Genomic DNA, 26,869 nt, shown 5'->3' on the forward strand with positions numbered 1-26,869 from the left:
TAAATATAGAAAATAGCAAAGGGGCAATTTAATGAGTTTTAAAATTCATCAGAAGAACAAAATCTATGAATTCCACTAGTTAAATGGTGTATATGCTTAGCAAATCTCTCTCTCTCATGCTTGTGTGATTCTAAAAAATATTGATTTTTTTTGGTTTCTATTACAAAATGGATATAACATTGGGCACTCTTTGCAATATTTTAGATTATATATGGCATTGCTTTAATTTCTAGATTCCATTAACTTTCTGGGAACAGCTATTTTTTAAAATACCTTTAGGGTTTGCCAATTACAAAAGAAGGAAAATATAAAAAACCCAAGCTTTATGTCTTCTCAGTTTTGCTTTATAGCTTCCCATATAACTTTTCTTAGCTTTCCACTGTGTCCAAGGTTTTAACTTGGCAAAAGAAAATCCAACAATTTTCTTAAATATTTTATCATATCTTATGAACCTTAAAAAATTCCAAGAAGCAAAATATGAACAATCGAATCTATCAGCTATGAGAAACCTTCACTGGAAAGGAATTATAGGCACTCTGAGATTTCCATTCTGGAAAGAAACAGAGTTAAAATAAGGTTTCTGGGATTTCCCCGAAAAACTATAACTCGGAACATAAATGGTATATCATTTTATCGATACCTGTGGCTGTAATCTTCAAGGCCCAATTCCAGAACGGGAAGTGGTGATGGAGAAGGAGGTACTTCGCTCTCGGCCCATCCATCACTGGGAAGCAATGGCTCTATAAACAAAGAACAAATGAAGCTGTAGTAAACGGAGGGGCAGAATCATTCAGTGCCTACTTGTGCTTCAGTCCAACTCTCAGACACAATTTTCACTAGCACATAAAGCAACCTCGAAATAAACAAGTCCTCTGATGGAATGGAGGGACTTGTAGGAGAGCTAGTGCAGCCTGGACAAGGAACTCTAAGCCTGCTAATATGTTTTTAAGCTGGTGACCCGCTGGCAACTACCGGCAAGTCCATGCATCTTGACTACCTTTTTCCATCTCGGGAAAGGCTGACACACATTCATTCCCTGTGATGAGTGGAAGATTAACAAAGCTATTTCTTTCATGACAACAGTTTTATAAATAAGACTCTGTAATGAATGCTCTGGATTATATGGTAAATTGAGCATTTGCCTTAGTGACAAAAAGTACTTGAAAAAATCATGAGATACAGTATATCCACTCCCCATTTAGACACAGTAGAGGGAAAAATACTCTTTTTGCATCTGTTTCAGAATCAAACCCCCTGGGCTTGGGGCCTTGGAAGCAAAAAGACTGAAGTCTGAATCTTGATTTTCCTACCCACCAAACATGTATACTTTTCAGCCTAATCTTTTGCACTAGACTGTCAGAGCTAAGGAGTGACAGCAGAGATCCTATGGCCCTCAAGGATAAAATATTTACTGTCTGGCCCTTCACAGGCAACGTTTGCTGACCCCTGCTTTAGACTACTCGTAAGGACACTAAAGGCATTGTATTCATCTTTACATCTCTGATAGTCTGATAGTGTATTCTGCACAATGAAGGGATCCAATAAACATCAGTAAGATTGAAAAGTATAATTCTATTTCTGATCACCACTGTAGAGGTAGTGCCTTTCATGCTATGGAGGGGTGGATGGATACATGCTGGTTCCCATGAGAAGGCACATCAGGAATAATTGTACTATTAGGTTTTACCTTAAAGGACCCCAGGGAACATGGATTCAGTGGGACAGGACATCAAACATTTGATTTGGGGTAGGGATGAAAGGCTTAGAGGAGACCCCTGTGGGTGATCCTGGACAGACTTGGGGCAATGGGTGACTGAGGCAGGGGCTGGAGTGCATGTGAGCTGACATGGAGGGGAAGCAGGAGTAGGGCAGGAAGGAAGAGGTAATCCTATATAATAAAAGGCTAATATGCAAATCGACCAAACTGCAGAACAACCAGTCGCTATGATGTGCACTGACCACCAGGGGGCAAGAGTTGCCCCCTGGTGGTCAGTGCACTCCCACAGAGGGAGCGCCATTCACCCAGAAGCAGTGAGCACACTGGCGGTGGCAGGAGCCTCTCCCTCCTCCGTGGCAGCACTAAGGATGTCTGACTGCAGGCTTAAGCCCGCTTCCCCAGGGGAGCGGGTGTAAGCCGTCAGTCGAACATCCCCTGAGGGCTCCCGAACTGTGAGAGGGTGCAGGTTGGGCAGAGGGACCCCCCCCACCCCCTGCACCCTGAGTGCACAAATTTCGTGCACTGGGCCTCTAGTAACAAATAAGAGGCAAACTGTGCTTAGGCTATTCCTTGGCCCACAGTGAGATCTGCCAGCAAGATTCTTCTGAAAATACAGTGTTGGTGGACTTTATTACCATTCAAATGCTTAACAGGATTTCACAGTGACCCCCTGGGACACAACCTCCATCCTCATTACCATCCTGGAACCACGCTTTTTCCACTGCAGGCATTGCTAGCGATTCTTCAACACAAATGTGAATTTTATGGTGTTACAATTTCTACAAATGTTAGTTCTAAAAATGCCTTTTCTGTGGAACAGCTTGACAGAAATATGCATGTACAAAAAAAAAGAAATGTGGAACTGTGGGTGGTATGTACTATTATTACAAAATGGATGGAACACAGCATATCAACATTGGATTTTTAAATATACAAAGGAAAGCAAAAAGGAAAGAAAAAAAAAGTCAATGTTTTGGCTGTAATAGTTCCTTTCCTCACTAGACATTGCATTTTGTCAAATCAATCTTGTTTTTCTAAAAGAGTTCCTTAAAGGAGTGGGTTTTGGTGAGTCAACACTCACTCTGTTTTTACGGGTCTTGGTGACCTATTGCCACCTCCCAGGCATCTGAAACTCGGCAACCGCCAGTGGTTCTCAAAACTTAAAATTTTATTAAGATTACAAAGAGGTGATGATCACGGTCATCTTCTACAGCATCATGTTTATAAATTCTGTTATATATATATATATTTTTTATCTCTAAGTCAATATGCTTATATGAAAAGTAAGAGAATTTCACCCACTGGCCTCTTACAATTAAAATTTCATGAGTCTATGCTTTCATAGGCCTAATTCTTATAACATAGTGTATCACAGATCCACAAGAAAATAATAGATGTTCTCCGATGTTTAAGAAATAATGTTTAGTGAGTCACTTCTTGAAAGGACTGGATTTTTTATGTTTCCCTTAGAAAATTGAGGACCATGGAGGAAGTGTAGTAGGAACCTTGTAGGGAGCTGATCTGCATGGGTTTTCCATTGGTGTAAATATTGTTCTACTTGGATCTACGTCTCAGGAGGAAGGGAATAGACAGAACTGCCCAGTGGTTGTCTGTGGCCACTGTGCCAAACCAACTCCACTTGTCCATTGGAAATAGCAACTCTGAACATTCTATTGACATTCTAAAGTATTATACGTTTGTTTTTAGCATGTTGTTTTGAATGGACTTTATTATTGTAAAACATTTTTTCTGGGTGTAGTGTTATACTCTATGTAGTTCCATAATTTTAGCCTTTCTAGATATTTAGCCCTTCTAGATATTATCAATATCCTTGAGTGTTTCAACATCCTCTAAAACTATACTGTGCAATTATCACTTCAGCATCATGTTTTATAGGTACTGAAAATTAAAAAAAGATCGGAGGTAAGGTGCCCAATGTTCATGTGGTATACTTAGGAATAAAATCCTGAACTTGGATGGCCACTGAACATGTTTCTTGAGATTTAAATGACAATCAAGTCATATTAAGGCCATATGCTTTAATATAAGCACAGGAGGGAGAAAGCTATTTTAGTCTGTGACAAACTTGCTGTTCCTTCCCCAGACTCTCCTCCTGTTGGAATTGAAGGTCTCAGGAGGAGATCTTGCTTTGTCAAGACAAATTTTAATTTTTAATAAGAAACATACTGAGTATTTCTTCATCTGATACAAAGTAAAGTGGGCTTTTAATGGATATTTTTAGGTAGAAGGACTTGAACAGTTTCAAGGGATCATGCAAGGCAGGGCCCATGCGATGGTACAGGAAATACACTGGAGTCTGGGAGACCGGCTGATCCAGGTTCTGTGTGGATCAAGTGTGTGGTCCTGGGTTAATTATTTACTCTCCCGACTTTCTATTTCTTCATCTGTAAAATGAGGGTAATAATATTATCCACTTCGAGCGTGCATGTAACTTGCTTAACACAGTACCTAACAGACAGCAAACACTTAATAAATGGTCACAGCTGTTGCTACTGCTCTCACTGAAATGGGGGAATTTAGAGGGAAAAGCGGCATCCCCTTCTGATGAAACAATTTAATCTAGAGAAACCTCAGTAATCTCAGAGTTGAGAGACTGTTTCCACATAATTAACTCCTGGTAACATCTTACATGTAAATAAGGCATTGATTACATAAACAGCACTCCATTCAATAGATTACTATATGACTACTGAATGTGATGATGTAAAATATCCAATGACATAGGAAGGTGTTCATAATGTTACCAATAGGGAATTAAAAAATATTCCCTAAATATTCTATATAGTATATTTTACTTCCATTTCACCTTTATACACATATTTGTATGAAGGAAAGACTTGAAATATATACACAAAAATGTTATGGGTTAGTATCTTTGATAGACAGAAGTATGAGTAATATTGACTCTTCTTTTTATTGCTTTTCTCTAATTCTTTTTTGGTAATGAATATGTATTGCTTTTACAATACAAAACTTAGATTCAGGGGAATAAAAATAATTTTCTTGGTGACCTGAAGTAGAATGTTTGAAACACAAAGAAGAAAATCCAAGTGTTTCCTATCTCAAGCTCAGCTAGAAATGTGACCCCCCCCCCCACCCCCAGCAGGTAAAAAGGACAGGACGGTACAGTGAGACCTCAGCTATTACGTTCCCATAGTCACAGTGGTCTAGGTTCATGATATTTACAGAATCAAGCGTAAATCTGTGAATCACATTAGGACCGTTTAATGATTTAATACTAGTCCACACTTAAATTTTTTTTTAATTGATTTCAGAGAGTAAGGGAGAGGGAGAGAGAGAAACATCAATGATGGGAGAGAGAATCATTGATCGGCTGCCTTCTGCAGGCCCCACACTGGAGATCGAGCCCACAACCTGGGCATGTGCCCTGACTGGGAATCAAACTGTGACTTTCTGCTTCATAGGTAGATGCCCAACCACTGAGCCATGCCAGCTGGACCACACATTTTTTTAAGTTTAGTTATTTATACTTCTTAACTTCCAATATTAAAATATTGTAAAAAAAAAAAAAAAAAGTGGCAGTTGCCATTTCGTTTCCCCAGGCACGGTTTGTTTTGCACTAACCCTCCGTGTGTGGGGCATCAAGCACAGAAACTGTCACTGTCGCTGGAGGCAATGCCAGGAATCTGCTTCACAACTTCAGAGTCAGCTCTCCCGCCCACCTCTGTGCTCACTACTCAGAGCAGCAGAGTCTGCACTTGGTTTAATTCAAGCCCCTTTACAAAAATAAAAACACGCTGGTGTTTTCTCGCACCCCTGAGTGGGTGACCAAGGACAGGCCTTACCTCTCTGCTTGTGGTGTGGACAGTACGTGCTCAGCGGATGCCACGTGCCATCCTCGCTCCTCCTGCAGGTGGCCACGGCGCTGGGACAGCTCTCAGAGCACGGCTTCGAAAACGCCCCACACTCTCCGAGCTCCTGAGGGATGGACACCAAAGTTACATTTGCTTTTTAGGTATGTTCCAACTCGGTCAATGAAAGCAAAGCAAGGGAATGATTGATGGATGAATAATCTTTCGAGAGCCTGTTGCCCATAAATCCTCAACTGTGGAAAATCAAGATGGGCCTGTCAGTGAAAACATCCTTGAATCTGGAATAGAAAAATACTGACCATGTGGTACTGAGGCTTAGGAGTGCTGATAGCCAACACAAAAGGGGACTAATTTTTTTTATTCTTTCCCCCATTTACAACTGGCTCCTTCCGATTTTTCTTCCATCTGGGAGTACAGCTTGTGGCGGCGTCAACACAAGAACACAGCTCATGCCAAGGACGTGTCTCTGCCAGCCAGCTGGTTCCCTCCCTCCCTGGGGACCCAGTGCACACGCTCTAGGACAAGTCAGGTTTGCCACTGAAATGCCGTGAGTGCGGCCCACTGCAGACGCCAGGCCTTCTGGCCAGGAACTAAAACAAGCTGCTGTGACCACGCCAGACTGGGCTCTCCTGAGAACTTTCTCTCTCTCTCTTTTTTTTTTTCTTCCATATCTCCCCCTCCTATTTTGACTTAGAAACTCTAGTCAGTAAACAAATTCACAGTTTCCTTAAAACTGCTGAATCCAGAATCACACACCCAAGTCGTGCAGTAGGTGGGGCCGATATGGAGAGCTATCTGTTCAAGAGGATGGAGTCACAGAGAACGGGGTTTTGATCCTCTTCACATTATGTGTCTTCCTAACAGATATCAAGGAAGTCACATGGAAGCCATCTCCTGGCCGTGCCCTTGACCGTTTGGGAGAGGAACATGCCGCAAAGAGAGACACAGATCTGGGCCCAAAGCTCCAAGGCGTTTGGCCCAAACAATACATTGGATGTATACTTTCCTCTTTAGTGACAGGATCCTGCTAGTGAGACAAATATTTGGAACCTTCATTTTATGCATTCTTAATAATGAAAATGTTTTCAGTGCCTGAAGGTCCTTTAGCTTTTTGTCAAGACTTATAACACCTTTTCCACATCTGTTGCCTCTGCACTGCTTGTCAAACAAGGCTGGCACTCAGCAAACTGCTCTGAAGTGACAGCTGGAGCCCTGGCAGGCAGGGGAGGTAGGACTTACCTTGCATAGCCTCCCACTTTTTTAAAAAAATTGAATTTATTGGGGTGACATTGGTTAATACAATTATATAGGATTCAGGTGTATAATTCTGTAATACATCATCTGTATATTATATTGTGTGTTCACCCCCACCCCCCAAGTCAAGTCCCCTTCTATCACCATTCACCCTCCTTCCCATGATCCTCTCCTACCTCCCTACCTCCTCTCACCCCCTTTCCCTCTGGCATTCACTATACTGTTGTCCTGCTATGAATTAACAACAACAAGAACAAAAAAAAATTTTGTTTTTTTCCTGCTTTCCCAGCTCTTTGATAAATGACACAATCGATATCCCAACAACTGATCAGTAAACAGCCTAATTAAAGTGTTCAGCTTGTAAAATGGAGCTGCCATGGAGCCCTCCATTAGTGTCCCAGCCAATAAAAAATATAATGGATTTTTAAACATATTCTGCTTCTACCAAGATGAGCTTGCAGCGGGAAGGAAAATGTTTTGGGGAAAGGGGAATAAAAAACACACAAAAAACAGGTCATAACCCATTTTTTAACACCAAGTCTCCAGGCTCAAATAGAATTACAATTGAACCTCAAGCGCATCCTTTGAAAAACATGTTTCTGTTTAAAATGCTTTTGATTCAATCAAGGGCTCATTAGGTATTCTTCACGAGGCCCTCATCAAAACTGTTTACGCATCTTGTGCATCTGGGTAATGTGGAAAAATACCCCAACAACTCTATATTTTGACTTTTCTTAAGTAGCTTCTTCAATTTTTATATCAATATAAGGTTCAAGTAACCATTATGGTATTCTTGCCAAGTCTACTTGATTTGCCTGAATGCATGAGCCATGCGGAGACCTTTTTCTAGGTTACAGATGCTTTCTTATTGCACCTGGGGGTGATTGCTGGCCCACAGGAGAATACACCAAAAACATGAGCGCACAGCATATGCTTTGACATAGAAAAACACAGATTTGGGAGATCAAATAGCTGCAGATTATTTCTTTTCAATTTAATAAAGATTAGCTGTCTTTATAAGAAAACATGCTCTTTAATCTTCATGGGCACCACAGAGATTCTCAATAGCTCGGAGAGTCAAATGCCTGCTTATCCCCCATGGAAAGCATGTAAATATTAAGAAAACTAAAAATGGATCTTGTTTAAATGTCCTCATAAAAATTGCTTTTTGTCCCATTTCTTATTCACAGTTGATTCCCTAGTGAACTATATTAACAAGACATTTCTGAAGATGGGCAACAAATGGAAAGTTTAGTACTTTCTTCTGATGGTATAACTGTCAACCCACCCCAGAGTGTGAGATTTAAAATGAGAAAACCTGCAATAAAGAGAATGAAAATGATAAAATGTCTCTACTAGATGAGCCAAAATACAGAACAGTTATCCACTAAGCATTTATATGTTCTAGAGAAACACATAAAATTAGGGAAGATGAGAGATGGGGGATAACTAACTCTTAACACACACATTCATTTATTTTTTACTTTTGCTATCTGCACAGGCGTGATACCCTAAAGCAGTGTCCTCCAGACTTTTATATTAGTTGAAGTATCTTTTTTTCCAAGAAATCTTAATGAGGTCAAATACACAGATGCATAGACTGGTCATCCTTCACCAACAACTGGGTTCCATGAAGTCCTAGGGCTCCAGAGTAGGAACCAAATTAAACCAGAAAGGAGCCAATTCTCTCAAGGATGGGAGCAATAAATATGGGTTTTATGACTATGTACATAAGTAAAATGCATTAAATATTCATGGAAGCCTCTCTGTCACTTAAGCAGACACAAATGTTGAAATCGAGTTGGCTCATTATATATAGGCTCCAGTAATTGGCCAATTTACATTTATTTAACATTTACAAGGTTATGTACAGAAGAGTAAAAAGGTGCAGTTACTCCTTTTCAATAGCTGATAATATAACAAAGTGAGATGCAGTTTATGTGTACTACTTCAGCTAACCCTTCAGACGAAGTAGGTCTCAGATGGAACCTTTATTCATCCATTCAACAATATTTATTAAGTGTCCACGATGTGCTGGGAAATGAGGGATAAAACACACAAGTGCCTGTCATCTGCAAGTACCCAGCACTCCACTAGGAATGTCTTCACATTGCCTGGACATGGCCGACCTGGGATTTAGCTCAAGTAATCCAAAACTACTTTCTACTCTTGCCAATTTGAAAACCCTTTATTTTTTTTAAAGTTGAACTTATTATTAAAACGAATATTTTCGTTTGTCTTATTCTATTTTAACTCTGCTCATTGTATTATACAAACATGTTTTGTTTGAGAGAATATATGTGAGATTTGTTGGTGCTTTTTTTAACTGCTCTAAGCTTTTTTTATCTTTTCTTAAAATAATTTCAGCCGCATTTAATAATCTCTTCATATATAAGAGAAAATAATGTTAATATCATTGTATAACATATATGATTGTCTAAGTAATACTTGTTTAATATAAATATAACCCTACAATTGTAAGTAAAATATTTAGGAATGTTAGCATTCAAGAATATTTTATGCTTATACTTCATGTGTAGGTAAAAGAATTCCATACATTTAGGAAATCCATAAAGAAAACACAATAAAACATTTTAAGTATTTTTATTTAATTAAAAGCATTTATTTAATAACATAAAACAAGCAGTTTGCTTAATAGATCACATTTTAAATTAGTTAAGTCCCCATTCTATACTATCCACATGTGCATTATGGGGGAGAAAACAGACATTTGATTGCTTTATAGCGATCTTCACACTGAGTATTGTACATATCTGATTAAGAACTTTCTAAGATATAGACACTGCTAGCACATCATCAAAGATATAAAAAGATGTTGCTTAGTTTAATAATTTATTATGCGAATAAAGCCTTATTCATAAAGTCCAGGCCTCTAGGAATTTCTGGGGAAAAAGTAGAAAATATGGTCCTGTTACATTTGATAAATTACTTACTTTATATGCACATTTTTACACCTTCTAGTAATGCCTGAAATATACAACCACCTGTTCACCACATAAATCCATCAGAGAACTTCTGGGGCATATTTTTCCAATTTCAGAATCTGGGTAAGTCTAACTACCAAACTAGTGATGGAAGTTTGCATATTCAGGAGGCCATTTGGGCAATTTGCTGACAGAAATAAGGATTTGCTCACCTCCATCGGCCTCTCTGGCCTCCTCAGAATCACCAACTGGATCATCCCTCGTATGTTTCCTTCCATGGACATTGATCGTCTAAGTGTTTCCATAGCTTCATGGTTGGATTTTCCCAAGAGAGATTCCCCATTAACTGCAATCAGCTGGTCATTCATCCGCAGACGACCGTCCTAGGGCAGAGGAAAGAAAAACAGTCCTAAACAGAGAAAAGTCTGGTGATGACATGAGGCTGTTCCAGGGAAAGTTCAAGTTTAAATACAAAAACAGAAAATAATTCAGCTATTAGAAATGATTTATTTTCTATGGCAGAAAAACGTTCTGGAGCTTATCAAATAGTCACAAAGACAAGCAATAATGAATTGTGTGAAAGTATTTTTTTTAGAAATCTTCGAGTCCTGAGACGCAATAATTTAGATGTTTGTATAACGTCTCTTACCGAGAATCTTTGGCAAGTATGCAAACTCAGCCTGATTCTGCCATTTGCTCTGGCAGGGACCAGGAAAAGGGTTTGAAAACCAACGGAAGTGGTCATATCCCTTAGAAACAGGGTTTGCATTATTAGGCACAGAGAGACATCACGCTTAAATGCCTTGTGCTTGACAGTGGTAATGTGTCTTCAGATGTTGTTGCTGGCTCTATTGAATAAAATTCTCATGTAAGTTTCTCTAACACAACCAAAAGTTGCTAGTCTGATAGTCTGCAAAGGAACACAGAGGTATGTCTTGAAGGACCAATTTGCTGTGATGTCCTCTGGCAGAAAAGCTTGAGAAAGGGGATTGTCAAGCCTTTTATAAGGAGGTTCTGACTGCTGAGTACTTTGTCCAGCATCTCCAGGAAGGAACGGCACCTCATCATGTGAGTAGGCAGCCCAGACTCTAGACTAATTCAATTCTTGGCACCAGTCATCCTCAGCCAGAATCCCTCACAAAAAGGAGTCTAGCAGTAGCCAGCTCTGCCGATAAAAGAACTTGAGGGGACCACGGTACACCTCCCCAACAGGCAGCCTGGTGGGGAAGGGGTGCTTAAATATTGGCAGATTAGAAACATGACTTATGTCTTGTTGTCCACTAGAGTAGAAAGTTCTTGCTATGAGGCACAGAGGCAGTGTTAGGGACGTTATGCTGTGGCTGCTGCTGATAAATGTAACAGAAATAACAGTAGGTGTATACAACAATTTACCTTTCCAGAGATTTTTTTCCCCCCATTAACAATCTCAAGTGATTCTCACAGAATTTCAGGCAGTGAAGTAGATTAATGTTTTTCTTCACATTTTACAGATAACAACACTGAGGCAGGGAAGTGATGTGACTTGCCCCAGGTCACAAAAGCAAGGTCCAGACAAACCAACCCAAGGTCAGGTATCATGCACCTGGTCTCTTCAGTGTCTCCCAGGATTCCCTTGTTATTCCTCTCTAGACAGTAATTGTGCAACACTGAAACAGGGTCAGGAAAACATTGAAGAGTGTTAGCAGTTGGAAGCATCTGGGATCCATGTTCAAATGAACAGACTGAAATGCACAAGGAAAACACGTCCTTAAGAAAGGAGAAAAGCAGGCATGAAGTGACCAATAGGGCCAAAACTATGGCTCTGGAAGAGAAATCCTGTGGACAAGGTGATGAGTTTCGACTAGTGCGGTTGCAGAGTCGGAGGACACTCCTCTGCTGACAGGGGGAACAGGGTGAGTGGTGACAGCTGCTCTGGGGCGTTAATGTCTTAGAGAGGCACTGTGTATGCCACCTGCTGGAGAGGGTGCTGGACACGTGGGATCTCGGGGGCCGCCCAAAGGAGCACACGCCCTTCTCGATGAAGAAATGGAGATGGCAAGGCAATGGGATCGATAGAGAAGGGTGAGCCATCAGAGCTGTAAAATGCCTGAGTGGGCTGTCTCAACAGAGCTGTGTCCCCTCCCTTCCTCTTGTTTTCCCACTCCACTTAACCTTTACCCTAATTTGGAGCAAATCTGGAAATGAGATTTACAGGAAAGGCCAATTGAGAAAGAAATCTCTTATTTCGGTTATCTATTTTGAGTGAGGCACAGAAAGAATAAGATTAAGGTTCCTGGAAATGGGGGTAAGACAAAAACAACCATAATGGTTTAGTCCTACAAAGGAAGACATTTGATGGAAGGAGGATTATTGGGCTGAATCTTGGGAAGGAGGTTAGGAGGGTCACTCAAAATCTTTTTAGGACGACTGGTTTTTAAAGAGAAGGAGGAAGCAGAAGAGTTGGATCAAGATCCTAGCTATGTTAACAGGAAATGAGGTCTAGTGTTGGATTTGTAGAGGCTTAGTCTTGGCAGGACACCTTGTCCTCTGGAACAGGAAGAAGAAAGATAAAGTTTGAAACTGTATGAATATCTGTAGAATGAAGGAAATGAAATCTGAGTGAGATCCCACCTGGTAACCTCTTGTGAACCTGCTCTGTGAGGTCTGGGACCAGGTCTGTGTGAAGAGGTAACCAAGAGATACGGAGATATAAAAAGAACATTTTTTTTGGGGGGGGGGGTAAATAATCTCTTACGAACACGTATTAAGCACAAGCTTTTATTTTCAGCTGCATTCCGAGTCTCAAGCATGCAGAACTACACTGAAGTAGAACATGTTTGCTGAATCCAAATCCCAAACAAAAAGGCAGGTCAGGTCACCCCAGGGCAGCTGTGATTTTTTTTAGAGACATTCACATTCATCACAAGTAGCACTGTAGAGCTGCGGGTGTGATAAAAATCCACACTCTCTCATTTTCAGGCTTGGCTAGTCTGTTGCTACTGGTGTGTGCTTTTTCTTAAAAGATAAACGATGGGTAATTTCACTAATGGTGATGCCACTAAGCACCATGTTGTCCTAACATTTAGAATATAATCACAGAATTTAGAGCTGGAAGCATCCCTAGAGGTCATCTTGTCTAACCTTTTCTGTGTACAGATGAATAATGTGATGGCCAAAGAGGACCAGAAGCCATTTATTGAACTCCTCTTAAGAGAAGGCACTTAAATTAGGACTTGCTCAGCTAGTTAAGGTCAGCACTGCATCAGAAGAGCCCAAGTTCTGACTTCTCGGCATCACCTATTCACTAACCATTCTGTTGTCTACAAAGATGACCATGACTAGTCCCTACAGCAGTAATGCTCCAAGCAAAATGGGACTTTCAAACCCAGAGAGGACAATATGTTACATGATATCTCCTGGAAGAGAACCCTACCTGCAAAGCCAGTCAGATGGCAAACAATGTGAAGACAGGAGACTGAGCTGGGGGATGGAAGAGCAAGGAAGCGAACTAGAAGAGGGAGAAAAAGAAAACACACCTTTACCCATCTGGCTTTCTATATATACCTACCCAGGTCTAGTCTTGATGTAAGATGAGGTTAGTTCAATGAGGTCATTACTCTTCACTCATCAAATATCACTCAAAATTATGTATGTCTATTCTGCTTTGAAGTAATTTTGTCAAGAAAAGTAGTTTTTTATTTCCCCTCCCCCATTGATATTATGCTCAAGCAAATGCCTAATTAAGCATGAGGATGCTAACTCTCATCAACTGATTTTATATAAGTGAATTCAACTATCTAAGGATATTCCTCAGTAATTTTAGGGTATTTATTTCACTATAATCTGAGCCATGCTTACATTTTTTGTTTTAAAATCCCTTTCTGCTATGGACTTAATGTTTGTATCCCCCACGCCCCTGCCCAAATTTATATGTTGAAATCCTGACTTCCAATATAAGGTTAGTAGGAGATGGGGCCCTGGCCGGGGGGGGGGGGGGTGATTAGGTCATGAGAATGGAGCCCTCATGAATGGGATTAGTGTTCTTAAAATGGGGCCTGACCGAGAGAGTTCCCTGCTCCCTCTGCCATGTGAGGTTACAGCAAGAACATGCCCATCGATCAACCCAAAGGGAGCCCTGACCAGACTCATATCCACTGGTGCCTTGATCTTAGGCTTCGGCCTCCAAAATTGTGAGAAATAAATTCCTGTTGTTTATAAGCCAGACAGTTTATGGTATTATGTTCTAGCAGCCTGAACACACGAAGACACTTTCCTTCCTAATCACAATGACAGCAACTACACTCTCACCTCTGGCAACCCCATAACCAACGTATCCATCCTCAAGCTAGGAGTGAGTACAGGAAATTTGCAAAAGAGGAAGAACAGAGAAAAGATAAGAAGTAACTTCCTCAGGGTACTTTAGGGCAAGTAAAAACTGGTAGGAGATTTAAGTCTTCTCCGTGTCCTGGGCTGGCTTCAAATCTCATCAGCCCTCACCTGGTTCTAATGCAGGAGGAAGAGTGAACTGTTTTTGAGTTTTACATCTCCCTTTAACTGAACACTAATACAGGCCAGTCCTTGTGCAAATATTTTGCATATGTTCTCTCATTCATTTCTTACCACAACCCTTTGATACTACTCTCCACTATTTAAGAGATATAAAAAGGAGGCTCAGAGAAATTAAGTGACTTGTTAAAGGGCACTGGCATGACCAGGTCTACTTGTCTTTGAGTCAGACTTGTAGCTGTCATGCTACGTTGCATCCAAAATCAGAGTCCTAGAGATGATTAAAGGCACTACAGTTATTAATGACAAGAATTATTAATGATTTTCTACTTTGTGCAGTCATTGTGCTAAAACCTTTACATGCACCAGACGATTTAATCCGTACAGCAATCCTATACATTAGGGACTATTGCCGCATCTTATAACAGAAGAAACCAAAGACCAGGCTGGTTGAGTGCATTAGGACAATTCACATTTCTAAAAGCTGACTTGAACTGTCTTACTCACTCGAAAGTCCATGTTTTCAACCACGTTGCTAGTAATTCTTGTGTTTTAGGGGCTCTTCGCCTCCTTTGAGTATCTAATAAAAGCTACAGATTCTCACCTCTTAAAATAAATATTGCCCTAGCCAGTTTGGCTTAGTGGATAGAATGTCTGCCCACAAACTGAAGGGTCCCAGGTTCAATTCCAGTCAATGGCACATACCTAGGTTGCAGACTGGATCCCTGGCCCTGGTCCTGGCTCATTTGAGAGGCAACCAATTGATGTGTCTCTCTCACATCGATGTTTCTCTCTCCCCCTCCTTTCCACTTTCTCTAAAAATCAATGGAAAAATATCCTCGGATGAGGATTAACAACAACAACAAAAATAAATAAATAAACAAAAATAAATATTTACACCATGGTTTCTCCTCAGCCGGACACTGGGCCAGGTGATTCTTAGTAGGGGAGGGGAGGCAGTCAGGAGGAGGTCCCATGTGCCCACTGAAGTATTTCCAGGGTGGGGTCCAGTGACCTTGGAGTTCAGCTCCCACTGAATTCAATGGCTTCTGGGTACGACCTCTGCCATGATTGCTGGTGACATTACATGGCTCAAACCACCTCTTAGGGCCAATTTCTTGTGAGGCATCTTTGTCTCTAAAGTTCTCATGATTAGAGAGGGGAGAGTAAGGAAGCCATGGTAAAAAACTTGCCACCACAGAACCGGAGACAAGCATGAGAGAGTAGGTTGGCTTTCCCAGGAGTAGCTGGCTGGGGCCCAACGCCAGTCCGCATTAGGCCATGGTGTTGAGAGGATTAATCATGACCAGATGTCGGCTCCTGCCTCTGCATGTTTCTAAAGGGGCCCTGGGTAAAGCCTTCTGGGATGGTATCCACACCCAGAGCCCAAACCCCAAAGCCTGGCTTCAGACTGCAGAGCAGGGTGTCCTTGGAACGGGTGGGCGTCTAGGCACTGACTGGGGGAGAGGATGTCCTAAAAAACACCTTCTCCCCTCCCTAAAGTCACTGCATGACAACAGCTGCCTGTTGTACTTTTGAACCATAACAACAACAATTTCCAACCTAGAAAAGAACCTTGCATGCCAGACTGAAATACATTAATTTCATTGAAAAATAGTTGTAATGAAAGGAACAGAATAAATCAAGATTTAAAGTACTGTTTTAAAATAAAGAAGTGGAATAAAGGAAGTTGGTAAGACTGGAAGCACGTAAATTTTTGTCTCGAAGGGTACCTACCTCCATCAGCCAATGCTTTACATCATCTGTCCTAAGACTGTTTCAACCCACATGAATGGGACATTCCTACCTAGCCAGAGCTCTATTTTCTAGGGGCAGTACGTTGCCTTCTGGTGAATACGCCACAGTGAGTTGACCCACACTCTTCCTTCCATCCCAAACGTCCTTTGCATTCCTGCTCACCTGTTGAATATTGTTTATAACAAAGCTCAGCAACTGCCTTCCATTCATATTTTTCTCCACAGACAGAATTAACTGCTCCATCCTCTCACCACCCATGATATTTTATATTTGTCTACCATCACCCTGATCATGTTAGAGTTGTTTGTATATTTCCCTTATTATGCTACCACCTCCCTAGCTTATGGAATGAGCCGCCTTAAGTTTTCTGTCTCCAGTCTATTATATATTACATAACTCACTGCAGATGTTCAAGAAATACTTGCTAAATTGAGTCACTTGAAAAACATTTCATTCAGGTGCTCTGGGCCTGGTGTAAGTTTCAACTACAATAGACCAATTGTTTAATTTACAAACTATGACTCTGGGAGATCCGTGAATCCAGGCTGGCTCGGATACATCTGCACATGTTCCGAGAACCTTTACAATTCTAAAAGTGAAGCTTGATTCCTTTCTGCGAACTGGCCCAGTATCAGGGGGTCAGCTCTGCAAAATTTTAAATGTATTGACCTAATTCAGCTATTGCCGTAAATGCCTCACTTCATTTCTATGTAGCAAACCAGTGAAGTTCCAGCAACATACTATTGACTCAGCACTGCGGCATCTGAGACTTTTTCAAAGAGATATCTGAACGGTATTTCTTTAGAGCATCACAATATACATAAAACCATTCTGATATAATGTTTTCCAAATGTGTTATAATTCTTTCCATTTTGAACATCTCCTGGAAACATGGGGCATAAACAAATACACCATAACTAAGAGCTTTTATTATAGGCATTCCTGGTTCTTACAATTTCCTAAGCAAGATAATTTCAAAAGTACTGACTTAGCACAAATAGTCACTGGCCTCCGGCGCAGTGATAGCATCCTCTGCTTGTTTTACACTTTTTCTGTCTCCCGTCATTTCAGTTTCCTCTCCATCCTTTCCTATCCACTTCCTGATTTTCTCTTTTCAGTTTACTTTGGCCTAGAACACCTGATAATAAAAAGTTACCAAGGCATATGTTATATATGAATCAAAAAGATTCTGCATGAATGCCTAACCGGATTAGAATCTCAGAGGCCTCTCCAACTTATTGAAAAGTATTTATTTACTTAAAAAAACAAAACAACAAAAAAAGTGTGCTCTCATTCATGCTATGATTGCTAAAAGCCTGGTCACTAGAAACATGGGCCCGAAGAAGAGTGTCTAGAACAAAACTCTGAGCACATTATAACTCCTATCAGTACCGACCAGGAAGTGGGGCATGACTTCCTAGGTGGAAGGTGCTGTTTTCAGACACAAAGGATCATCACCTTGGGATATCAACTTTTGTAGATTATAATTTCCTTTTTAATTAGGTCTACCAACTCTTTATTATTATTCAAGCCTACTGAGATAATCATGGAGTCCAAAATATACATCAAATTGATGTAGAGTTCCAAAATTTTACCCAGCATGGTATAAATTTGTTCCTCATTTGCATGTCCATGCATGAAACAAAAATGAGAGAGTGATAAAGATCAGCAAGAAAAGTAATGATGGATGCTGGATTTTAAACATAATATTACAATTAATACTTTTCTCATTTTTAAATTACTAATTTCACTTCTGAAGGTAAAATATGTTTTATTGACTGATTTAAAATATGTTTTTATTGATTTTTAGACAGACAGAGAGAGAGAGAGAGAGAGGGAGAGAGAGAGAGAGAGAGAGAGATTGATCGGTTACCTCGCACCCTGACTAGGGATGGAACCTGCAACCTGGGTATGTACCCTAACTGGGAATGGAACCAGCAACCTTTTGATGCATGGGACGATGCTCAACCAACTGAGCCACACTAGCCAGTGCTTTAGGTAAAATTCTTAATGGACAAACTGTGAGTGTGACTTTTTCCTGGTAAAGTTCCTGTTTTTAGTTGTCCATAACGTGTATAATATTTTTTGATTAGGATGAAATGTAGAGTTTGGCTTCTAATATTTGAGGATTTGCAATGGAGCTATTTATGCCCTCAGAGTGTATGTATGGTCCTTTTGTCAAAGGTATAAATCTGGAAGACATGACTACTGGTAATGATCTTTAAGGCTCTACCAGTAGAAAACATTATCAATTTTAAGGAAAATGAATAGTTAAAGAAATCATTTAACATTAGTGTTCCTTAAAAAGCTGTTCTTTTTATCTTCCTTTAAATTCATTAATTATAGATCTGTCACATGATTTATAGATACCAGCAGAGATGAAGGTGGAAATTACTCATGCTGGGAACTCCTACCGGACCCTGTTAAGAGCTTGGATGCTATTAAATGTTCCTCATTATGAAGAGACAGGGAGGTTTAGCATCAGCCCATGTTCCCAGAAATTCTGGAACTGGGCAGAGTCTCTCCAAAAATTTGTATTTTAGTCATTTTAAAAATAGAAGGATTGCTTGTATTAGATAAAACTTTTTCTTCTTCCAATTATCAAATAGTGTAGATTATAAAAATTCTGCATCAAATTTCCTAAGCACACCAAAATCAAATCATTTAAATTATATCTATTTCATATTCTGAGTGCATGCATTTGCAATTAGCTATGTCAGGCATTTTTCCTTCATTTAATTTCATCATCATCAAGTAGTATTTATTAAGCACAAACCTCGCTAATTAATTTTCGAGAGAATAACAGGTATTCTTAAATTCATTCTTTCTATTTAAGAGCCCTTAATCTACCTGGCACATGACATTTTTTCCTTAGCAAAAATTGTCTTTAAATTTTAATTTTACCTTATTATTTCAAGGTTTCCATAGGACACTTTTCAGTCCCAAAGTCAGTATATTCAAATAAAAAAAAAAAATTAGACTGTGAGATTTCGGTTTTTACTATATGTTAATAGTCTACCTAAATCTTCAAAATATCACTATTCTAGTGATATTTTTCCAAAAGTGATTCATTGTTAGGTTAAAAAAAAAGTAGTTTAAGTTAGTATAATCAATAGATGTAAAAATGCATTTTCTCCAAAAAAAAAAAAAAAAAAAAGGTTCAATTGACATAGTGCATCAAAAGCGAAGCAAAAACCAAACTAAACAAGCCACTGATTTCAGAATTCAAAATGTTTACCAAATAAGTGAAAACATCTAAGGTCTTCAACCTGATAATCAAGGTTTTGTGGAGAAAAGGAAAAGCTGATTTTTGTGTGAATTTTGGGAAAGGAGAGAAGTTTTCTCAAGGTATTTTTTTTCTAAATGCAACAAAGACAACATTTCTTTTCACCTAACAGTAACAACAACACCACATTGACTTTAAATTCAAATCACAAAGGTGGAATCTTGGAAAAGTATCCTCATGGCATACTAACGTATTCCACTCATAGTGCCTGGGTCATGAGAAATTAACACATACTAGTATGCTTGTGTCTAGTCTATGTTGGTTCTAGAAACAATTGCCCTGTACTTCAGAAGCAAATGCCCAGGATGAATGATAGAAACTAAAGTGAAACTACCGACATACAGTAATGCATGTTATTGTTTAAGCATATTAGGATCAATACTTCTAGTTGTATTTGGCTGTTATGGTACAAGGTCACTGCACATTGCTAAGGAAGCTCAAACCGATGCCTCGGAGGGAGCCACAGAGAACTCTAAATGAAAAGCAGTCTGAAAATGGCAGATGCGAACAGGGAAGAGTCTCCGGGGTTCTTGACTGGAATTTAAATATTTAAGCATTTGGGTAATTCTGAATAAGAAAACTATTACTTTGTTTTCCCGTAGAGTGAGTGAAGGATTCACTTCCTAGGCTAGCTGGATGCTCTTACTTTCAAATAGAGCTTTACTTCTCTGTTAGAAATGACTCAAATAAGAACTGAAGTGATAGAAAGCAGTAGCCTGAAAGGTGAGGGGGAAAAACAGAAGCCACCAAGTATACTCCTCGTGATTCAAGGGTTTTACATCTGGCAAGAAGTAGGCTATCTTTGTTTACACCAACCGAAGCCCCGGGGAGAATACAGCGCACAGAATCCACAGGAAGAATTTGGTCATACTTTTCAAAGTAGTTTCGTTTTCAAAAACCCACCTTCCCGAAAGGGAAACAACACCTTGAGAACCAATTAGTGGTCTGAAGGGCCAGGAGAAAGGCTGTGTGCTCCGGCAGAAAGATTATTTTGTTGGTTTCAGGTAAAAACCTGGGGCCAGATGCTAAAGCCCATGTTCCCCAAGCTTATCTCCCCGTGGCCCCGGGGACCTGCAGTCTGTTACACTGGTATCTTCTGAACAGGGACAGGAACAAAGTCTCAAAACAATTTTTGTAAAACATAATCCTGAATCACAGAGTAGGTGGCAATTTTCCGAGGAGTAATGGTAGATGGTTGGAACAGCAGAAGGAGAAGAGTGAAATTTCTTCCTGTTTTCCCTAGTGAATCAGATTTCTTGTGAGCAATGCGTAGGCCTCTACCCTTTCCACTGCACAAAGTAAACAAGACGAATGGATTCCAAACCGTCACAATAAGGCTAAATTCATGATTGATGCTTTTTACTACCTAAGATCAGCTATAAACATGCTGTCCAGTGGGCTTTAATGGTGTGATCGTCTGACTCAGCAGACCAGCATCAGGAAAGAAATTTACATAAATGGAAAGTGAAATCCTTCTGCAAGAAACAGGCCTGTTAGAAACTGCTTAGGTAAGGAGATGCTCACTTTCACAAACATGGATATACATATTAAACCAGCGCTCCAGTAGCCGCTTGCACGTAAGTTATTGCCCATAAAAAAAGCTAAGATGTTTGCTTTTAATTTCCCCAAATTCATTTCAGTTTCAATTTTACTTGGAATAAATTCTGCAAATAGAGCTGTCATCAGGAATAAGAAGAGTAATATCAAGCTGATGTCCACCAACATAACCAAGACTCACCCTCAAACACAGCACATGCTTAGGTGGCTTGGCTCAGAATGACAAGCCTGATACAAGATAGTTCCAGGGCAACAGGCCCTGGTCTCTAGGACGATAAACCGATCAGATAAAGAGCCTGCATCTCAGGGCAGCATAGCACAGGGTCTGAAGGCGGACTGCCTGGGTTCAACTCTTAGGTTAAGCAAGTCCTGGCTGTGTGACCAGAGGCACACTGTGGAGGGACACTAACCACTGCATTCATAATCCAGTGTGAACATCGAGAGCAAAATGAGAGAAGCCGGAGAGATACTTTTCATGCTGCCCAGCATATATTTGCACTAAGAACAGTGAATGTTATTCGCTGTTGTTGTTATTATTACTTTTTTTTTTCCTTCTGCTCCTGGTTCTGCATTTTGGAGCTAGATTGTTGGTAGATTGGATGATAGGCCTCAAATCTCCATCCTTTTCTGCACCCACATTTTGCTATGGCTTCATCATGGGTGGAATGTATTTCCTCACACCTTGGATTGACTTTGGATTACATCATATTACTTATTTTGGCCAATGGTGTGTGTGTGTGTGTGTGTGTGTGTGTGTGTGTGTGTGTGTGTGTGTGTGGTTACTGTGAGCCAGTTTGGATCCCAGAACTTACGAGGCTTCTCCCATTGCTGTGGACCCTCTGACAACTCATGGATTAGGAACGTGCTGCAGCTAGTTTGCTGACCCAAGACACCAGGGATATGGGGACCACAGTCATACTTGTCAATCTACAGTGTGGTAGATGCTGGCCTGAATCTGAACCCCTCTAGCTGCCCTGCAGTCATGAGGGTCACGAAGGAAATAAAGGTTTACCGATGTATGTTATTAACATTATTAACAAAAGCTGATGGATCCAAGGAGTGCATTAAAGAATTGTCTCTCCACAATGCAGTTCTTATTACTAAGGAAAAAGGCTGAAAAAAGACACTGTTTCACAGTGTCTATGACACAAAAGTGATATGTCTATGAACAAGAAAAATGGCCCTAGCTGGTTTGGCTCAGTGTATACGAGTGGTGGCCTGCAGACTGAAGGGCCCTGGGTTCGATTACTGTCAAGGGCACATGTCTGGGTTGTGGGCTCGATCCTTAGTGAGGGGCGTGCAGGAGGCAGCCGATCAATGGTTCTCTCTCATCATTGATGTTTCTATCTCTCTCTCCCTCTCCCTTCCTCTCTGAAATCAATTTAGCCTATCTAATAAAAGAGTAATATGCAAATTGACCATCACACCAAGACACAAGATGGCCGCCCCAAATGTGGACACAAGATGGCCGCCACAAGATGGTCACCACAAGATGGCCTGCAGGGGAGGGCAGTTGTGGGAAGTTAGGGGTGACTAGGCCAGCAGAGGAGGGCAGTTGGGGGTGACCAGGCTGGCAGAGGAGGGCAGTTGGGGGAGACCAGGCCAGCAAGGGAGGGCAGTTGGGGGGGACCCAGGCCTGAAGGGGAGGGCAGTTGGGGGGACTAGACCTGCAGGGGAGGGCAGTTGTGGGCGATCAGGCAAGCAAGGAGGGAAGTTAGGAGTGACCGGGCCGGCAGAGGAGGGCAGTTGGGGGAGACCAGGTCAGCAGGGGAGGGCAGTTGGGAGCCAGCAGTCCTGGATTGTGAGAGGGATGTCCAATTGCCTGTTTAGGTCCAAAACGGGTGGTCGGACATCCCTCAAGGGGTCCCAGATTGGAGAAGGTGCAGGCTGGGCTGAGGGATCTTCCCCATGCATGAATTTCGTGCACCGGGCCTCTAGTGTGTGTGTGTTTATATATATATACATATATGAAGAAAAATGCTCCCACAAAACCAGGATTCTAGGAGCACGCTGCTCCTATAAACCTAACTAGGTCTGCTTGGGTTTTGTGGGGGAGATAACATACATTATTAATATCAAGATTATTAAAACATGGCTAACATTTATTGAAGGCTTATCATAGGCACTGTGCTAGGCACTTTATACATATTACTCTTTTTTTTGTCTTCACAAGAGCCCCAGGAGTAGGCACTACTAATTTTACTCTTTTTACAAATGAGGAAACTGAGGCATATTGAGGACAAGTGACCTGCCTATGTTCATAGAGTGAGAGAGTAGCTGAGGCCGCACGCAAACTCAGGAAGTCTCACTGTCCAGCAGGAGCTGAAGGCGAGCTCAAGCATGTTTCCCTCTGTGATCACTTTACTGCTTTAATCACATGGTCTGTATTTAATCCTGAGAAACCTGTGGATTAGGTATTACTTATTATCCCCATTCTACAGATGAGGAAACAGGAACATGGCAGGTCAAGTTCCTTGCTAGCAGGTGGTGGGTTGGAACTGAACACAGGCCGTCTAGTAACTGATCCCATGCTCACAGCTATGATCACACTCCCAATCCAAAGGGAAAGGGCAGAATCACATTTTCCCCTCCCCCCTTCTTTTTTTTTTTTTTTTGGGGGGGGGAATGTATAAGCTTCTCCAAGTTCAAAGGCAAATCTGCATTCCCAGCACCATGGTTATCTCCAAGTGCATAAAATGTGATAAATGGCCTTTAGCTTCTACTACAATCACTCACAAGCTCCACTGAGCTTTCTTTCTTGCAAACGCAATTTTCTTATTTGCTGCCTTGACGTTGACTTATTTTTTTCGTTCTGTTTTTCTGATGTTGTATTTTTAGGTTCAAGTCTGTCAGCTTACACATCCAGAGTCATTCACACAGAGTAATAAAAAGAATGCAAGAGAGCATATTAATCATGGTGGGTTTGTAGAACCATCTCTAGGAAATGAAATTAACCGCTTAAAGTAGGAGGAGAGACCCCTGCTGCCCAGATGTGTCCACACACATTTCTGAGTGTGGCACGAAGGCCCAGTGGTCTCTCCTTCACACACCTTCTCCATCCAGATCGCAGGCCCCAAAGCTGCACCTCTGAGTACCTCGCCACTGATGGGGAAAGACCTTCTTACCCACCTTAAAAGCAGCGCCTCCATGGATGACGGATTTGATAAAAATCCCCATGTCTGTTCCAGTTTCTCGAGATTTGTTCCCTTTCAAGCTCACTCCCAGACCAGCAGAGCCAGAGTCATTCAGGGGGATCTCAAAGGTGAGCTGGTCCGTGGTTTCTGGAGAGAGGGCCCGGCAGTCAGGTTCTCCTTTCTGTTGGGGAGATGGACATGAGAAGAGTGGAGGGAAGAAAGCAGGTTAATATTCACATACTCACATGGCCAAACACAGATGCACTTGGTAAGGCGGGGACTGGACCTCTAACAGCTGCATTCCTCTCCCCATGGGGTCGGGGGGGGGGGGGCTCATTCTCTCTGCAGGGGCCACCACCTCCATGGAGAGGTGGAGGGTTTGGGGAATTATAGTTGGTAATGGGCCCAAGAGAGGATCCTTTGGCAAGGGAGGGCCATGTCATTTGAAACGTCACATAAGTATTTGGAAATTTGGCAAGATATTCTCAATAATTAAACTGGCTGGGTATTAGACTTAGGGAATCCTAGGTACTAGGAAGCCCTTAGATGTGGTGTGGTTGTAACACCTTCATTTTACAGACAAAGAGACAGAGCTTAGTGTAGAAACATGCTAAAATCTGAAGAAATATCTGGCTTATATAATTTAAAACATATCATTTACTGTGAAAGCAATGCTACTGATAAAGATTGTCCGTAGGATGCAGAGCATTGGGAGAAGAACATGCTATTTTAAAGTTAGAGAGATGTGACTTGTAATGGATACCACTGAATTAAATTTTACTTTGTGAAAACTCAGGCCTTACCCATGCTTCTTTGGGTAGTATACCTGACTGGCAACCCACTTTTGAGCCTAGACAAAAAGTATAATACACAACAAATACTCATGTTCTCTTTGACAAATGAACCCAAGACACTAAAATAGCAGTTCTCAGAAAATGCAGAGGACGGTGGAAAAGGCACACTTAGGGTTCAGGCATCCAGGGAGAAGCCCGTGGTTAATCATATTTGGTCCCCAGTATTTAAATATACACTAGAAAGTGCTGCCCGCGTGCTAAACCTCCCAGGTGCCCCTCCTACATGTCTCAGGCTTGCAGAAAGACGAAACGCTGCCACAGGGTTAACATTTGAAAACGAGATGGCCCTGGAAACCATGGGCTCTTGAGGTCGGTAGTTCCTTCCTCTCCATAATTATGTCTAGACACTCTCATCTTAAGGTCACTTTGAGGGATTCTTATGTAAAATTACATATTTTGAAAATTACTGTGAAGGTCTAAACGCCACTCACAAAATGACAACTATAAAATCAGAGGTAGCAAAGAACCCATAATTAAACCAGGATTTGGAGGTCGGATCATAGCCAGATCCACCAAAAAAGAGAAAATCCATGTCTAACTTTAAAGAAATAGTTCCTTCATTTAATTTCATTGTAAATGAAATTAGCTGTAAATATTTTGACAATAGGTAGTTTTAAAAAATGAAACTTTATTGCTTAATTTAATAAACCTATTACAGGCTAGCTCTTTTAACTAACTCATTTTATTATTATCTAAGAAAAATTTCATTATTTGATTAAAACTAGTTGTCTTTTTTTCCCCATTGGAATGCCAGAGTTAACTGCAAATTATTAGATTGCATCTTTGTTTTCCAGAATGCCCTATTCAGAATCCATAACATTTCCAAAATCATTTATGTGTCCAGACCTCTCTGGGATTTAGTGAATCTAAGTATAATAAAGTTCTGCTGAATTAAAGTATAAATTAAAGAACAGCTGTTCTTACTAGAAGTTTGTGAGAGAGAAAGACTAGGAAGTTGCTCTGGCTTTTTTATCTGCAGAGTCAGAGATACGAAGACCAGTTTTGCTTCCACCACTTTATTCTATAATCAAGTCAGGTTTCTTTTGGCAACTGTTTAACTCTTAGAAAGATTAACAACCACCAGGCGTACTGACACCTTTCGTTTAGTGCATACGTGGTAAAAACAAAATATAAATCAGGTGAAGTATGGTTATCTTTTCATTTTTAACTTAAAAGGTATCTTTTTTTAAGTCCCTGCTATCAGAGAGCCAGACCTAACAACAAAAACAAACTAGGGCTCACAGTGATTGAGTGGTTCTTTCTGAATGCTTCACACATATCCATGTACGCACTCGTCACACCAAGCCTTCGGGGATTATTCTGATGCCCATTTATGGATGAGGAAACTGAGCTGCATGGCAGTTTGTAAGTACTGTGTGTGCACGTGTGTTAAGTGCTGTGTGTGCATGTGCGTTAAGTAAAGCGTGCATGTATGTAGTGGCATGTGCATGCATGTAAGTACATGTGTGCATGCATGTAAGTACCACGCCGATAGTCCGTAAGACTGACAGTGTGGGAGCTTTGTGGACCCCTCAAGGGATGTCCGACTGTCAGTGTGGGAGCTTTGTGGAGCCCACGCAGTGTGGTTCCTGTGTGAGACTCTTCACTGCTGTACCAAGTCTCAGTTTCTCTGAACCACCATGACTTGGCCTCACCACAAGAACTCCCAAGACAGATGCCCACAGGGACCGTAAGACACTATGCAATTTCACATCCTCCACTCAATTACAGTAACGTTTTATATCTTTCTTATGCTATACCAGGCTCAGGCCATAATTAGTGGTCTCTAATAATAGCAACATTCCCAATGGTGGAGGAAGCCATTACAGTAGTTAACATAGCCATTTCCTGTTAGAAATAAATGTCCCTTTACCTAATGGACAAAAAAATCAATATGCTGAATGCCTTCCTCCAATAATCTTGGCTCAACTAATAACTCGGAAAATTAAACTCAAATCTTGCCAGACAGCATTTTGGGGCAGGATGGAAAGAGGTATGAAGTCCTCACAAGGGCCCCAATGCAAG

General features: G+C 40.9%; 1 protein-coding gene across 4 annotated transcripts in view; it reads right to left on the reverse strand.

Annotated features, from left to right (window-relative positions):
• PARD3B (par-3 family cell polarity regulator beta) overlaps positions 1–26,869 on the reverse strand; it is a 910,289-nt gene that overhangs the window by 371,922 nt on the left and 511,498 nt on the right. For 3 of the 4 annotated variants that reach the window (XM_054722997.1, XM_054722998.1, XM_054722995.1), the window contains exons 11-14: positions 23,986–24,171; positions 9,983–10,153; positions 5,545–5,677; positions 641–740 (exon numbers count right to left, since the gene is read on the reverse strand). In XM_054722997.1, coding sequence (XP_054578972.1) covers positions 641–740; positions 5,545–5,677; positions 9,983–10,153; positions 23,986–24,171 — 590 coding nt within the window. The remainder of the gene's footprint in view (positions 1–640; positions 741–5,544; positions 5,678–9,982; positions 10,154–23,985; positions 24,172–26,869) is intronic. The other variant, XM_054722996.1, reaches the window with a different exon arrangement.

The sequence above is a fragment of the Eptesicus fuscus genome, chromosome 11, assembly GCF_027574615.1.
Source record: "Eptesicus fuscus isolate TK198812 chromosome 11, DD_ASM_mEF_20220401, whole genome shotgun sequence".
In the NCBI taxonomy this organism is placed as follows: Eukaryota; Metazoa; Chordata; class Mammalia; order Chiroptera; family Vespertilionidae; genus Eptesicus; species Eptesicus fuscus.